This window comes from Calidris pugnax, unplaced genomic scaffold, assembly GCF_001431845.1.
Source record: "Calidris pugnax isolate Ruff unplaced genomic scaffold, ASM143184v1 scaffold103, whole genome shotgun sequence".
Lineage (NCBI taxonomy): Eukaryota > Metazoa > Chordata > Aves > Charadriiformes > Scolopacidae > Calidris > Calidris pugnax.
Genome location: NW_015090990.1, coordinates 10,381,454 through 10,398,517, shown reverse-complemented (window position 1 = coordinate 10,398,517; position 17,064 = coordinate 10,381,454). Strand labels below are relative to the sequence as shown.

Below are 17,064 nucleotides of genomic sequence, written 5' to 3'. Positions count from 1 at the left end.
GCAGTGGACCTAAAGGGAAGTTTTTATTGTCTTGACAAGAAAAGAAAGTGGGCAGTAACAGTAACAGTAACCTAACAGTCCAAGTGATAACATCTGAGAGATGAAGGATAATTGTCACAAGATTGTATCAGGCAATAATCCTGTGCATCAGTGACAAAACTGTTGATCTCAGCAGCGAGAGAACGGTGTGACTAGCAACAGATAGCTTCAAAGTTAAGAACACCTGGCCAAAATTGTACTTCGTAGCTGAAAGTAGAGAGATGTCATGAGCCATGAGAGGATGACAGACAACCTGAGATGTATGACTAGGGAGGTGTACTTGACAAATCTTTGGCAGGAAGAAGTGGTAGAAATTGTAAATTCATGATGACAGCAGAGTAATTTGGAAGAGGAAGATGCTCTGGGGACTGGGCCGTGCCATAGTCTGGCCTGACCAGACCAGCTGTGTGATGGCTGGTCCTCTTTCCAGCTCTACACAATTTGTCATGGCAAAGCTGCACTGGTTCCCCCCCAACAGCACCTGCAACAAGGTTCATTCAGATACCCTCTGATAGCTGCCTGCTCAGCCTAGGAAGATGGTCTTCTGTTTGCAACAAGCCTTTTGCTGCTGCTTTAATTTTCTATGAATGATCACCCTTTTCATTCTTGTTTCGAATCTTTGTCACTGAACTGAGGCCACAAACCCTGGAGGACTGATGATTTGAGCGGTGCTTGTAGGGAAGGTGACCATCATGCCCTGCATCCTCAAGATCTCTAATTTTCTTCTTAAATGCAGAATAAACTGTTAGGTAAGAAAAAAAAAAAAAAGAAAAAAAAAAAATCTAGATGAGAGAGCATTTATGTGACATAAAGCTTGCTTATAAAAATGTCTTCATTGACAAGCTGGGTTGCTGTCAACATTAAGCCAAATAGGAGAGGCATGGGATCATATTGACCTCTCATGTCAGCTCACTATTTCAAGACAGCCTCTGGGCATGCTGGCTCGGTAAACAGGAGTTACTTTGGTTGCCACAGATGTCAGCAGGGGCAGTCCATCTGTGTCAACAGTGGAAGTTCTTCACGTCAACTAGTTCCAAATTTGAAGTCTGCAGCAATAGACGGGAATGGTTGATGCTCTCTGTGGAAAAAGCCTGTCCTGCCTTTCCAGCAAGTGTATTAGTTGGAGCCAAAAAGGGTCTCTGAAACCCTCACAAAATTGCACCCGAAGTTTCTGCTTGCTTTCAGTGGTGGCACTTCTCTCCTGGGCTGAGTTCTTCAGCCATATTCAAGGCTAACAGTCAGTTTACATCTCATTTATGAGCCCAGAAAATAGCGTTTCTGAGGGCACTGCTACACTGTCAGCTCCCCAGCTGCCCGCAACGGTCTCGCAGGGAGAGGTCATGGTATATCTCAGTGACTTGGTGGCTTAGGGTTGTAAGAGCACACACAGACCTCATTTCAATGTAACCGCTTCTGTGTAGGCCAGCCCTTTCTGTATTTACATGTTAAATACTTCTGATCAGGTGGCTACAGTTTGTGGGCTCTTTTAATCCCGTAGGTGACTAATGGCCGCGGTACGGGTAGTTACCTGGGTGTAAACTCAATTCTCTTTATGTCGCTGGTTTTGTTTCCTGCACCCCTATTATTGCCTTCACACAATGGTGTTTTGCCAGGCTGGTAACTGTTCCTATGGCAAAACCTTCCAGCCCGGACAAGCCCTGGAAGGTTAAAGTCATTTCAGCGTTTCTTTCGAGGCGATTACACAATGGGCCTTGAGCTCCCTGCCAAAACCTACTTTTTTTACATAGTCGGGGTTGAGGGTGGGAGCCAAGCCTCGCGAACCCCTGACGCAGAGGAGCGCGTGTTAGCAGTTAGGAATGACACAAGAGCCATCAGCCAGGAAAGTTTCAAACTGCAGCAGGGTATAGCCTGACTTTACTTACGCTTTCTACTTCCAACTCCTACTTTTATCCTAAGATCAGATAACGAGTAGCACTTTTTCTTTGTAACAATTCATTAATCAGAGAAATGATCCTTGCTAGTGTTTAGATGTTTTACTTAATTTGGTACTTCTGGCCTGCTGCCCCAGTAGTGCCAAAATTATTATTTCTCACCCAGCAGGTGATAAATAACAACTTCAGTCATGATTAATACCATGAATTTCTCAACCTGACTAATGCAAAAAACTTCAAACCTGCAGAACAAGTGGGTGCTAATTGTTGTGAGAGCCATTGGAGCTGCACTCCGCTTGTAAAGAAAGAAAGCCACAGGAAATGAAGCGTTTTCTAGCGGCACAGCTGATCCTAAGAGGCATCATTAAGTGCAGCTCAGCAGCATTCTCCATGTGCAGGCCTGTGCTAGGCTCTTTTTTTTCCCCAACACTGAGCTTTAACTACATTTGAGAAGCAGGAGATTGCCAGGTTATTTTTGCTTCCTTGGGGAGGAAAAGGGGAAATAAAATAAAAGGCAGAGATAATAGCAGATGACTATCTCATTAATACCATTCAATGCTATAATTTTTAGTGATATGTGAAGAGTGATAGATCCTAGCAAAAGCTGCTACCACCAAAGCTCCTTCACAAAATGTCTTGAAATCTCATCACAACATCCTAAACCGTAGGTAGCATTAGAGACTCCCCAGTCACGGAGAGGGACAGGAAAACCAGGGGCTCTGGGGGGGCTGTCGGTTGGAAACAATGACCCAATACTGTGAGCAGCCTGGTTCAGTGGGAGGTGTCCCTGCCCCTGGCAGGGGAGTTGGAACTAGATGATCTTATGGTCCCTTCCAACTCAAACCATTCTATGACTCTATGATACTAAAAATTAGCCCATGGCTGAAATCCTGCCTACTTTCGAAGCACAAGCTGGTTTGCCACAGCCTGTGGTGGAGCAGGATGGTTGCTCCATTTCCTGGGCTGTACATGGGGAGACACAGGGCACACGGGACCCCCAGTTTAGCTGTGCATACAGTGCTGTGCTGCCAGGCACACGAGACCTCCACGACATCTGGAACTGGCACCATGCATTTCTGATGGGAGCAGAGACCAGAATCCACCAAGGACACTACCAGGTAACTGCTGAGTGGGGTCTGTGCTGAGCAAGAGTAGTCCCTTCCAGAACCCCAAAGAAGCATTTTGGGAATGGAGGCACAGGCTTTTTTTCACCAGAACTTTCCCAATTGTTTTACCTCCATCAGGCAAGGAAAGCATCTGCTACTTTCCGACTGGCATTTAGCTCAACTTGAGCATCTCCACATGAAGCTATTAATTTGTGGAGCAAAAAGACTGCAAGAAGCAAACCACCACAGGCAAGTGACTTATACACTGTTTGGATTCAGTAATGTCTATTCACTTGTAGCTATGAGTGCTTTTATGACTTTGTGTACTGTTTTGGTTGAGTGACTCCAGCAATTCCTGGTGGGGCATAGTCAGAGGATGTATGTTAAGCCATGGTGCAGCTGCTCCTGACATTCTTTCTGTTAGAAATCTAATTTTTGTCTTGATTTTGGGAAACTTAAGAAGTTCCAGCTGTCTGCTTTCTTCATCCAAAACAGCCTCTGGGAGCTTGAGGTTTTTAAGCTTGAAAAGCGAGGAAAGAAAGTCATCATCCACGCTGTCCTGCTACGTGAAACAGACCATAGGCCTTCCTGGCCCAATTCCTGCCTCTGGTGCAGCAGTTGTGGGTCAGTCATGGGAGATGTAGAAAAACACACAACTCCAGAGTAAAATTCTCACGGGCTGCACTTGCACAGCCCTGTCCATGGGTCACTCTGACTCATAGAAAGCCCTCTTTACTTGGTCTGGGTTAAGGCAGGTTGACTTGCTCAACTCCGTTGCTATAAAGGTTATAGAATTTGAGTTGGGGTTGGGTTTGGATTTTTTCCACTCTTAACTGTTTTTACTGGTGGTCTTGTTTCCATTTTTCATTATTACTCCTCTTGAACCGTGCACAGCCTTTCAGTAGCAATCACTATCAGTGTGCTTTATGGGACTGTGGCCTCCCAAGAGTTAAAGCGGGGCTTACAAGCTGTGGGCCTCGGTGCTCGGCTCAGTCGCTCTGCTAGCGATGCCGTTTTAAAATAGCATAATGGTTTCTTGTATTTATGAAATACAAAGTCTGTCCTTTGTCTAGGATTTTAATAGCTATTTTCAACACTGGTAGCAAAGCCAAGATTTTCCTTGTACTTTTAAGTTTAGGTATCGCCTAGAATGAGGTGCAGCCTGAACTAGAAACCAGCCCTGTGGCAGACACACCGTACAGAAAGTATGCTCTTCAGTCAAGGAAGTAAGGTATGCTTTTTCCTATTTAAATTTTGTTTTACTAATTAAGTTATCAAAGTCATACACAAGGAACAAGGGGTGGTTAAACTTTCAGAAGCTATTCAGTTTAGCTTTCAGAGCTCAGTCTCTGCTTGTTCTCTCACTTCAATATTGAAAACTCTGTGTAATTTGCCTGTCTCTGTATCCTTAACTGCAGTCTAAGTAGCTCAGATGGATTTCTACAAGCTTTAACAGATCTGTATCTTTTGCTGAACCACTTCCACAGCATGTGAGTATATTTTCTAGAGGAGACATTCAAAGTGGGTTAATGCATATGGCTACCTCAGTGGGGTTTTTTAATCCTCTGAAGTTATGAACCTTATTACATGTTACCACACAAAATTTGCAATAACTAGCAGTTCAGCATTCAAAGTGTGGTACTACCAGTGCTTGCTCTGCCTCATGGAAACCTTGCCAAAATAGAAAAACATTATTTTATTCAATGCTGTTTCAAAGCAATTGCTAAAATTTGGTTACCACTTGGCTAATGGGCACTGCAGCCTTGAAAGAGGAGGAATACGTGCCCACTTGCACTTCTTCAGACTGTGTGTAAGTTAATGCTTGTGCATAGGTGGGCTTGGAAATGCATTAAGTAAATTACTCTGCAGTTCAGTCTACTTGTGGGAGAAGAACGGCCAAAGCCACAGAAACTAGGGTAAAATCTTTACTCATGAATGGTGCTCTGTAAATAGCAAGAGGTAAAAAGCAAGTTTTATTGCTCTGGATTAAGACACTTGAGTTTTCACGCAGGATTTCCCCATCACTGTGACACTGCTAGCTTTTGAGACTAGGCTACTAGAAAGTGTTTTTCTTTCAAAGTAGTGTATATCATAATATTCTCTCCAAACTAAGAAATTATATATAATATATATAAACAATTATATATAATATATATAATAATAATGATATATAATAATAATATATATAATATATTATAGATAATAAAATTCTTTTCCAGTTTTTCCAGAAGTTGCATTAATGCAGAAAAGGAGGTTTGAAAGAAATATCTGGGTTCTCAGCCACTGACTGCTTCGATAGCAGAAATTGTCACTGAGCTGCCAGGAGTTGATGGGGTTTAGTTTGAAAAGATACCAAACATACCCATCTGAAATTTTAAGACTGAAATGCAGGATAAGAGCAATTTTCCAATCCTGGCAAGAGTGATTTGATGAAAGGCCAAGACCCCCTTATACATCAGTCTTTACGTGGATTTGACTCCAGTAGGACCCTTGTTTCAAAAAGCAGGCAGTAAGAATGCAGCTTCATTTTCCAGCGGAGCTGACGAGAGGAATGAGTAAGTAGTAGTGGTTCATGAGCTACAGATTCAAGAGAGACCCAGCCAGTCCAAGGTACATAGCAGCTTTCTGTTCAGCTTCTAAGAGAGAAGGAACTGGCAGCCAAAAATACCATGACCATTGCATAACCAGTTCAAGCCAGTAAGTATTTTGACACTGAGGAGTACAGTAAAAAAATATGTATTTCATATACTATTCATAGTATATTAATATATACTATGTATATAAAAGTATTTCATATACTATTTCATAGTAAGAAAAGATGACAGTTCCAACTAGCCAAACATCTTTGTTTTGTGCCCAGGACCTCCTGAGTGCACAAGGACTCCACATTCCCAGGTGGAATTGCTGGTGCTTTTGGAAAAGTGTCAAGTACAACTGACACAGCAGAAGAGAGTGATGCCATTTAATGAGTTTGAAGAAATATTAGTCAGATCGAGTCCTTGCCTCCACACAGGAACTCTCCCTTGAAAAGTTCCACATTGTGAGGGTTTTTGGAGCACCACAATGATATTTATTTGTTTACTGCTGTATTACTGTGCCTGCACATAGCACAGGGTAATACGGAGGCAGGATGAGCAAGGCACGCAGCCACAGGCTCACACCTGCAACTTTGCCAAAGTTCAGAAACAACGTGAACATACTGGCAGTGGGAACACTGAGATAGATGCTCACCTAGCAAATTCATTTCTTGTTCACCTTTGGGTTTTGGATTTACTTTTTTTTTTTCTTCCTAGGATTCCCCAGTTTTAATCCTCAGCTTGCCTTGCTCTTTAAGAAATGAAAGCAGAGGCAGGACACACATAAGAAGAAATGACAGCCAGGAGCTACTCTGACACAAGGTAAGAACTGACTGAATAAAATCACATTATTTGTGTGCTGCAGACCTCCAAGAAATTTTTGTCAGCCAATTCCTGAATTAATTTTGGCTGCAGCAAGCAAACTTAGTATCTCTAATGAGTCCTTTCATTCTCAGTTTAATAATTCTAACTAGTTTACCATACAACCGTCTTCCAGGTGTCCTGCCAACAGGATCCCACTCAATAACTACATAGACATGAATTACATAGACATAAACCTTAGAAAGAAAGGCTTTTAGAAAGATCTAAGAGAAACTTTTTTAAATATTTTATTTTATTTTCATACAGATACAATATTTTTCCAAGGTCACTTTAGCGTAGTGGCATACAGGCTCTTGAAACGGAAGTGCCCGTGCAGTCATTTCAGATTAAATGTGCACAGTATATTCTACAACACAAAAAATGCATTTAGAGTTTGGTTTTTTTTTTCTTTCTCCAGAATGATTTGGCAGCTTCAAAAAGTTAACACACATTTCCATTCTCAAAATCAATCCACTGAACAACAAAACCCAAGACTGCAGTGCAATCCACCCCGACCACCAACCAGCACGCTCATCTCAGCAAGGACCTCTTGGCCGGCCGGGCCGTGACAGTCGTGGGGCTGTCTTTGTCATGGCCCTCAAAGTACTGCTGCTCTATCCGCCGACAGAAGGCTGTGAGGTTACTGTAGTTCTTCACTTTTTCAGAGAGTTCGTCAGTGGTCAGTTGAGTAGTGAGGATTGTGAACAGATGTCCAAATACCAGCGCATCTAATTCAGTTGGTCTGTGAAAGCAAAGAGAAATAAGAACAGGTATTTTGGAAGGTGAGTCCTGATTAAGGAAAACCCCGCTGTTCTGAATAATGTCTCGCTAGCCACACAACCTAAGAATTGGGAAGACATCAGGCAATACTGAACTGACCAAATGCATGAAAACTGTGTGTGCAGTACCTAAGCATACTGCTAGTTCTTAGTATGGCATCTTTCTTTGCTTTTGGTAGCTTGGAATGTGGAAATAACACTTCTTAGAAAGGCCAGAGTTACTGATCCAATATCAAACCATGCTCCACTTTCTAGTTCTGTTACAAGGGCAAATGCTTATCAAGTCTTTTTGGAATTTTTCCTCTGCAGAGGTTTATTAAAAAAAAAAAAACAACACGTATTCCCTCTCTGTGCTTTTCAATAGCCAGGAACTATTCAACCAATAAGAAAAGGAGCTCCAGGTGACAGCAGCTGGAAACATCTCTTTTTTGAAAATGGACTACACAGAAGAAGACAGGTATTTTGGGAAACAGTGATCCATTAAACATTTTGAGTCGTCCTACCTTATACCTTGTACCTTAGGTACAAGCCTTCTGAATTGTCGTCTTGGACGTCTGTATGTAAGTAGCCCATGTGCAAATAAAATTTTTTTTCAATTATACTAAGTTATCTTAATATATAAGTTATATTCAATTATCTTAAGTTATATTAATATAACTTAAGAGTCCTTCTCTAGTGTTCAAGGTAAGCAGCATCAGGGGTTTTTAACTGATAAATTTTTTGCCTTTCTATTTGTGGATCACTAAGAACTCTCCAGCAGAGATGTGGACCCTCGTATAACAAACTTCAATTTGGCAGCACCAGGCTGCCTTTATTATTTACCTCCTACAGACTCCCAGAAGTCACAGACTTCCTGAAAAATACTGGACTAAGAATACATACTTCCTTAGTAGCATTTCAGCTGACAAGCTTAAAGGTTGAAACTTTACCAAGAAAGCCTGGGTAACAAACAACAAAAACAAAATCCCTGAGTTACAATTCTTTACAAATACAGAAAGAAAAATTAGGAGATTCTCTGTTAAAGAATGATGAGAAGATGCAATTAAAATTATCTTCTGTAATACATATTTCTGTATCCACTCAATTTACACTACCCACCTACTCTCAACTTGGAAAAATTAAGAGGCAAAGACCCACACAGAAAAGTAACCAAGACCATATACTGCCTTTTGAAGACATCTCCCTGTCCAAACTGAAGTCCAGACCAGAGCATTTCCAGTCTGGTCTATGCACAGGAGAAGAGGGAATTAACGTGATGTTATTTAAATCTATAACATTTTAAAAATATTGAATTATGGTGAGAAAAAAAAAGCTCTTTGCAATTGGAAGAAACGAGTGAAAGCAGAGACATCCCATGAAGGCCACATTGTTCCTTTTTTCTCCCTGGGAACGTGAATCTTAGTTTTCACTTTGCAACTGATCCTAAGTCATGAATAGGAAAAAAAAAAACAACAGAAACTTAAAAAAAAAAAAAAGCAACAGAAACTTACAGAAACTTTCCTTTTAATACCTTTAATTACTTATTTCTGAAATTTCATGTTTATATTCCAGTCACACATTTGTATTTCCTGATGCAGCATTAAAATAAAACAGGAGTTTTCCATATGTATATATATGTGGATGTATATCTATATCTCGCATTCCTGGATGTAATATTTCAATAAAGAGTAACTTACTGCTTATTGAAGAAATACGGTTGTGTTCCTAATCTCTGGGAGAGAGCCTGACAACACTGATCTACGTCTTCAAGCACCTATCAAAACACACAAAAGATAAAGATCCATATTGCCGGGAAATACCAACATTGCACAAAATAACCTCTTTACTGTATTTGCGCTGACGGTGGGAACAAGGAATATACGATGTTGGAACATCAAAAGCTGTTAAAGTCAGTCAAACCTACGCAGTAGGCAGGTAGCTAAATGTTACTAACATTTGATGTAAAGCAATTTTGATTAAGTGCTTTCCATAACATTTATAACTTAGCTTAATTAAAGCTACTAACTTATACCTCAAAACTGCTTTGCTTTTTTTTCCTTTTCTCTTTCAAGACCTCTGACAAGGGAAGCCGCAATCCTGCAAAGCGCATATTAATGCCATAAAGTAAATTACAACCTATTTTCAGGACTATGGCCTAAACTAACATCACCAGAGATGTACACTCACGGTAAAACATCCTTCCTCCCACCCCATCGGGTTGCACATAATTTAAAATTTATTGCTGCTGAAGGCAAACTCCTGACTCCCGATAATATTTTAAGTACAAAATATATTTTTTACTACATCTGTTTCAAGAAAGTGTAACTCTCCACAGCCTTTAAAAAATAAAAAAGAAAGAAAGAAAACAATAAAACAAGGTAAAGAAATAAGCTTCACCTCACATACTGACCTGTTCAAGTGTCTTGCCAGCCCATCCAATGGCTTTCATCTTTCGCCTGACCTCCCACTGCTTCTGATAGGACAAAATGCGGTTCAGAGGCCACGGGTACGGGGAGCCATACCTCGGGTGGGTGATCTTTGGTTAGAAATGGAAAGGTACTGTGTTATCACACAAGAAAATACAGATACCTCTATGCCCAAAATAGCTAATATTCACATATTTCTATCAGAAAGGGAGCTGTAAAAGAGAAAGCGAGGTGTGTGATATCCTGTCATTATTTGCACAGAATTTATAGTTTGCAGCATAACCATTTAAAACTATTACTTCAGAAACATATAGGAAACCCATATCTATTTTGCAGTCAGCTACCTCCAGTAATGACACAACTTCCCTAAAATGTATATGCAAGCAAAATTAAAGTGAAAAGACTGTATCATTAATGGTATAAACCTCAATGTTTCATTTATGAGTAGGGACTTGCAATTGTGAGCAAAAGTGTTTTCTCATTAAATTTTAATTAAGATAAATGCTGCAGAACCACTCACCTCCTCTACTGTAACATCATCACACCATTGGAGATAGAGCTAGGAACAGAAAGGAACACTTAGTAAAACTTCCTAATAAAGGAGAATACAGAGACAATCATTTCTCACTAGAAGAATTTTCTTTTCTATATTAGATTAAATTTCCATTTCGTTACTTTTGTTAGGCCTCTGAATGTAGAAAATAAATTAAAATTGGAAGGCAAAAGCCCAGTTGCTAGACCTTCCTTCAGCAGCACCAGGAGCAATCTGAGAGCGAAGGCCCCCTCCTGGCACCCAACTCAGCACACGAGTTACCAGCCCAGTACCACCTGCAGCTTGCCCAGTGTTTCCAAGGCTGTCCCTGCACTGGGATTGTGTCACGTTAACTGGCCACAGATGGGGACAGCAAAGGAACCCAGCCACTGCTAGAAACACTATGGAACTGACAGCGGGTGCCTGCCCGCCTGTGGGACAGGGCAGGATCATGGGAACCACTGGCACCTTCCATCTGTGCAAATCGGTTACTCCTACAGCTACATGACACGCTTCAGGTAGGTCAGGGGAGTCATACCCAGGGCTTCTGTCTACAGCAACATTTCAGCAAGCAATCCATAAGGTCTAGAGAATTTATTCCTACCTCCTTTCACCTCAAAAGTTGAGAACATAATCTAAGAACGAGCAGAATTGCCAATATAAGGAAAAATCCTAAAGCTTTCTTGCTCATAATCCCTTCTGTAAGTGTGTGGAGTTACTATGGTTTGCTGTACCTCTGCTGTCAAGAGCATATTATTGACTAATTCCATGTAGGCTTTCATCTCAGCTTTCTGGACTTCATCCAACCCATCACTGAGAGAATGACCCTAATGGGGAAAAGAAAAAAAGACAGACACACACATGTAAAAAAGGATATTGGAATATTCAGCAATGCCTGACCCAAGGACCTCTGAAGTCAATAAGCTTCAGAGCTCATTGACAGTGCTCAGATCCTGATCTCTTACAGAGTTCAACAGCAAATTATAATGCAATTTTTACATATACTGTCCTTTAGAATTAAAAAGAAATCATCATAATGTAACATAGCTATCTACAAAAAAATGCAGACTATTATCAGTTATAGATGAACAGTTTGAGCTCACAGCCTCCTGGTTAGTGTATCTCGGCAGCAAGAAGTAAACATAAATTCACACCTGTGATACAGCTTTATCAGCTGTTTGGTGAAAAGACAGTATTTTTAAAAATACAGGGGCAGGAGGAGAGGGAGGCGAGGCTAATTTGAACATTATCTGGCACTTCAGGGTTTAAACCAGTCATTCTGGGTTTAGAGGCTCTAAGACCCAGAGACGGGGCACGTAGAAAAACAGTCTCAGAGACTGGCGCTGGCATGCATCTATCCCACACAGAATTTACTTCCAGAATTTGAGTAAATGACAAAGAAAAACATTTCCACATCAACAAACTCCTATTACACTTTTGAAATGGCACTAGATTTCTACGCTGTTTTAAGAAATTAAGTAACATTCCAGAAGAGCTTCCTAAATCAGCAGAAGTACTAAGGAGATTAACATGCTATTCAGCAACTGACGAAAACATTGTACTCTTACCTTAGCTTTTACAAACTGGACTATGGGCCCAAGTTCAGATACTACTTGATTTCCCACGTGAATGAAGGGTACTTTGCCTGCGGAATGAGAGATGTGATTTAGTAAGAGCTTTTCATTCCTGTAGAGCATCATTTACAATTTTCAAAGCAATTAAATACTGCAGGTAAAACTGAACATCAGGTTTTTCCAAATAAGGACAGGTAAAGCTCTAACATATAGCTCACCCAGCAAACGTTTGTAGTAATAAACATCTTCCTCCTGATCTTCCTCCTCCTGATCCTCTTTTACATGCAACACTTGCAATTGTGTATTTCAAAGTTACGCAATCTACTGACTTGTATTTTAATAAAGGAGTTTGCTTTGCTGGAAAGACTTCATTCAGCGTTTCTCTGAAGCAGAGCTGAGAAAGCCCAGGAAAGCAGACAGAGCCCTTGGCTAGTTTCACAACACAACGCGTTCCCACCCTCCCTCCTAACCCACTAGCAGGGAAAGGGCTGCTGAAAGGGTGACGGGAGAGGTGGCACCGAGCCCAGAACAGCAAGCAGGGGGAAGTGCAAACACACACTCAGCCAGGCAGGATCTTGACTCTCCCTCCTCCAGCCCTTCAGATTTCCAGCAACTGGACCAGCCAGCTCCTGTTGGCTGCCCCAGACTTCACCCTCTACTTGTGAGCTGGTATTTTTGAGCCTCTGTGGTCCTGGGGTCAGGAAGAGGTTCTTGGTATGAAACCTTCCAATCTCAGGGGCTGGCAGGGGAAAGGAGCTGTTTCATCTCCACAGAAGCAAAATGGGGTTAAAGCTTAGTACTAGGAAGGCTCAATGTTCAGTCTATGAAGCTGAGCCCTGAGAGTCCAGCATGGAGCAGGGCTAAAAATGGCCAGTCCTTAAAAGGAAACTGGGAAATGACTATGTCACTGGTGGAACTTCCTGGGGCGTGAAGGACTCCCGAGCCTGTATGTGTCACCGTCTCTGCTTGGTAACTCTTCTTACACGCAGAACTGAGCCAAAGCTTTAAGGCAGGCAGAGATACAACGTGAAGCCCTGTTACACACTGCAAGCCACAAGGAATAAGAAAAGTTGCCTTATGCCCATTTTTCCCAGCTCTCAATGTGTGAAGCTGAGGGCTCCTGCTCCAATCCGCCCTAACCAGCTTGCTTGTCCTGCAAATCCCTCAGCCAAGTGCAACTGACAAACATCAACCTAATATTAAAGACTAAATCTTATAGGATTATTTACATGGTTGAAATAATCCATAAAATGGAGATAAATGCTGGATGCTTTGTATTACTGAAAATGTCCTCAAGCCCAAAGGCAGTAAACAAGCCTGCCCAGCGCTGTGGGGCACAGCACCCTTTTACCTTTCCACCTCCTGCTGTGGGCAAACTCTGCTCTCGATAGACAAGAGCCCAAAGAACAAGATCAGTATTTGCCTGACTCCAAATATATTATTAGCAATACATTCACTCTTTTCACCGAAACACAATAAACCTACTGTTCGGCCTAGCTCAAACACAGTTCACGGTAACAGCAGATTCAGCCATGGTTTTTATCATGAGAGTCACTTCTCACTGGCTCTGTCAGCCTAAGGGCAATAAATGAAGTGTATCACACCAACCAAGGCTTCATCTGCATCCACACACTGCACAATGCAGAAGGAAATGCAGACCTCTCTATGCTGCAGAATTCAGCAGTTTCAGTCAGGCTGTACTTCACACACCAAGACAATCCATTGGTAACATACTTTTCACTCCCTCAGAATGGGTTTCATCATTAGAACAACTACGAGATAAATAACCTTCCCCCCAAAAGGACAAAATGCAGATCTTTGTCTGCTGCTACTGTAAGACAAAAGGTGGTGGGGAGGGAAGGGAACAAATGAAAACCTTGTCTGAATTATCATTAAATAACCAATATAAAGCAATGTGGTTAGCAAATAAAAATAATGACTCCAGAAGTAAGGGCACAAAGATGGCATGTATTTCTACCTACATATAAAATTGAAGCAGTATCATTTTCCCTCTTGTGCTCCTTGTTTTCAGCAGAAGAAGGAACTGTTCAGACCCACATTACAACACCAGATGCCAGCAAGTGTGGACACAGGGGTGTGAGGGGCAGTGAAGCAAGAGCACGCAACTGCCACCAGTCCTACTCCTGCACATGCAAGATGCTTCTCTGTGCGTGGATTCAGCGTTTCAAAGCTAACTTGCTTTACTAACGAATGAGTTATATACTTCTGTATTTTGCTGGTTTTTTCCCACTGCCCAGCAAACATTTTTTTTTAAAAATAGCATAATTCCACTGCTTTGATGAAAATACCAGTAGCAGCAGCAGAACCCATACAGCTGGCAGACACATACCGACAGGCCCTTCCAAGTGGCAGTCATCAGCTAGGGCCAGGTGATCAGTAAATAAGGACCTCTTCACACCACAAATCTGCGACAGGGTGCGAGGATTGCCAGACTTTTGCACCCTGCATTGACCAATTCTCTCTGGTTTTTAGGTAACCTTCTGGAGCCAGCTTCTGGACATTTTTAGGCAACCAGCAAAAGACAGGCTCTGTACCCTTCTAATACTTAATTTGGTGGTGGTGGGTTTGGATTTTTCTACCCAGTCTCATGGATCAGAGGAAGATTTAAAACCGCCTGTCACCCTTCGCAGTGACAATGGATCCTTCAGTCTCCCTCCTCTATCAACATCCTGGCAATCATCTCCCAGACAGCATAACAAAAGATATTCCTCTGGTGTTGTCTCACCCCAGCAATGGGAAAAATATAACAGCGTTCACTGGAATATTCCCTGGATGCAGGATAAAGTCACTTTTGGAAACGTAAGTCTTTCTGATTCAGGACACAACTCCTCTCAGGAATTTTAGAGGTTTTCACCACGTATTTGAAATGTCTACATGCTATATACATAGGTACTGCAGTCACAGTTACACATTATGCCAACGTGACTTTGCATTTGACTGTTTTAATTGTTTACAAAGGAGAAAGTGCACTGGAGAGGAGGGGGGAAGGCAACCCACACATGCTAGCACTGACCGACTGTTATCAGCAAGACACGGCGCAGTTGCCATGGTATCAAAATGGAGGTATAACATCGTAATCTAAATGAAGGCCACACTTACCAGATGGGGACATGTACTCGGCATTTGCCCTGCAAACCACCTGGATTGGCAGATTGCACATTTGCAAAAAGGCCTGGAAACAAAGAGTCACATTTAAAAAGCATTAATACACCCGTGACAAATAAGCATGTTCTTCTCAATACACTTGACTATGTGTTAGCTAGTTCTTAGCACACACTTATGAAGTATGGCTCCTTGCATACTGCTTTTAGGAAGAAAGAAGGTTCAGTTAAAAAAAAAAAACCAAGATTTTCAAACTTTCTTAGACAACGGTCTATCATCCAGTCATTGACTGGAATTCTTCTAATGAAATTTCATCTGCTTTTACTGGTTTTCTTCAAGATGAGCAAAGAAGCAGCATCTGACAGAAACAATTAGTGCTGTAGCTGTACAAAATTAAGTGACATTTTGCCCTTCCTGAAAATCATAGTTCTTTTGGCTAAAGCTGGCTAACCAAGTTCACATTGTGTAACGCAGGAAGCATATATAGCACCTTCCCATGTTATATTTACAATAGCTGCCAGAAGTTTTGCTCTATGATACTGTCAGAGCACAGGTCTGCTTTGGAAGGAAGTATTTATTATCGGTAATTTATGTGAATCATGGAGAGTGTAAGTGATCAATTTACTGTTTCTTTCTATCTGTAACCTTAGATTCAAAGCATTCTCAGCAGGATACCAATTTTTGTCAGCATCTGCCATCACCACAGAATCCTTCGTGTGTTTCTGTTGAAATAGCAAAATACCAGGACTACTTATCAATAAAGTGGCTCCTAGAGTGCCAAAACTTCACCCCAACCAGAATCTCTATCACTGCAACTACGACCCCAAAAAAATACTAAGCCCCACCCACATTTGACACCACCCCATTTTCTAAGTCTGTGCGTCCACCAGAGTCCACCAAAAGTCAATGCTCTTGCTGTCTCAGCAGCCCAACCTCCATGATATATATAACTCCATGATAGATGCATCATGTCTTCTGCCCATATGCTCGGCCTTCATATGCAACGTTTTTGGAAATAGCTAAGACATAAGAACTGAGAGACTTTGGTTTAGATTATATACACACTCCTATGCCATTGCTGGACACAGTGTAACCCACCAAAAACATTCTCTAAGTCAAGTGATACATAGACTTGATTCTTCTGAAAGCTTTACCAGTAGCTAACAACATCTCCTCAACAGTTCCGTGCTGCAGTGGGACTGATGGCATCAAACAACAGCTTCAAAGGATTTCATCTTTGGGTGGGAGGAGTGGAATGAACTTCTGCCACGCTACTTAATCCTTAGCTGCTGAGTTCCATCTCAAAAATACATAAGGTTTCATTTGGTCTAGGCTTATCAAATGAATTTCTATTGCAGTAAGGCACCAAATTAACTCTGCAATTCTGCATTAAGCTAGAGATGAATTTTGTAACTGCCATGTACTATTCTCACTGCAAGTCTGAACTACACTGGAGTTAGGGCAACGCATGAACAACTGAAAAGCTTGTAAGCACAGATGCACACTTAAGCAAAAGGAGGTGAATCAGAGACCTATTTTTACCTTCTCATATCAGCATGTCAAAAATGAGACATGCTGGCACAGAACACAGGTTACACGAGTTGCTTCAGCAAATTACTGCCTACAGTACAGTGTATTTTACATTCACTCCTGCACAGCACAAGGTTTCTACCAAAAACGCAGTTTGTGACTGTGAAAACCACTCCTCAGCACACAGGCTAAACTATAAATAAAATCTTTTCAGTGTAAAGAGTTCAGCCAAGTTTCCATCAAAAATCTGAATCTGACCTTTCTCTCTCTCCTTCTCCTCAATAAACAACCACAGAGCAAGGAATACCAACCTTTATTACATTTGGCAGGGAAACGCTACCTCAGTCTCTGGCCTAGTGCAAAGAGGATCGAGCACACGCTGCCATTTCAGCATCCCAGAAATGCAAACACGCTGGGTCAGTGTGCCTTTTTTGCACTTCATAAAGAGAAGAGGAGAGAAGAGTTTGAACTAAAATTGAGGTCTAATGTGGGAACAAACATTAACTAAATAAAAACATTAATTACTCTGCATAGTAAAGAGCAGATTCTAGAAAGTTTAGCATTACGTCAGTCTCCCCTCAGTGAGGTTAAAAACAAACAAACAAAAAAAACCAACCCAAAGAGACCCTAAAGTAAACACTAGACTG

At 41.5% G+C, this 17,064-nt stretch overlaps 1 protein-coding gene and 2 long non-coding RNA genes across 4 annotated transcripts in view; 2 read left to right on the top strand and 1 right to left on the bottom strand.

Annotated features, from left to right (window-relative positions):
- The window catches only part of LOC106895278, a 29,121-nt gene extending 25,834 nt beyond the window's left edge, over positions 1-3,287 (top strand). For both annotated transcript variants that reach the window (XR_001413402.1, XR_001413401.1), the window contains one exon: positions 3,176-3,287. This is a non-coding gene — a long non-coding RNA (uncharacterized LOC106895278). The remainder of the gene's footprint in view (positions 1-3,175) is intronic.
- A 3,419-nt stretch (positions 3,288-6,706) lies between these two features.
- The window catches only part of MTX2 (metaxin 2), a 33,879-nt gene continuing 23,521 nt past the window's right edge, over positions 6,707-17,064 (bottom strand). Inside the window, exons 4-10 of the mRNA XM_014954614.1 lie at positions 14,885-14,957; positions 11,759-11,835; positions 10,925-11,017; positions 10,179-10,217; positions 9,643-9,768; positions 8,930-9,006; positions 6,707-7,216 (exon numbers count right to left, since the gene is read on the bottom strand). Of these exons, the coding sequence (XP_014810100.1) occupies positions 7,006-7,216; positions 8,930-9,006; positions 9,643-9,768; positions 10,179-10,217; positions 10,925-11,017; positions 11,759-11,835; positions 14,885-14,957 (696 nt within the window). The 3' untranslated portion in view covers positions 6,707-7,005. The remainder of the gene's footprint in view (positions 7,217-8,929; positions 9,007-9,642; positions 9,769-10,178; positions 10,218-10,924; positions 11,018-11,758; positions 11,836-14,884; positions 14,958-17,064) is intronic.
- On the top strand, positions 7,120-8,728 carry LOC106895279. Its single transcript, XR_001413403.1, has 2 exons — positions 7,120-7,256; positions 7,618-8,728. It is a non-coding gene; the product is annotated as an uncharacterized LOC106895279 (long non-coding RNA).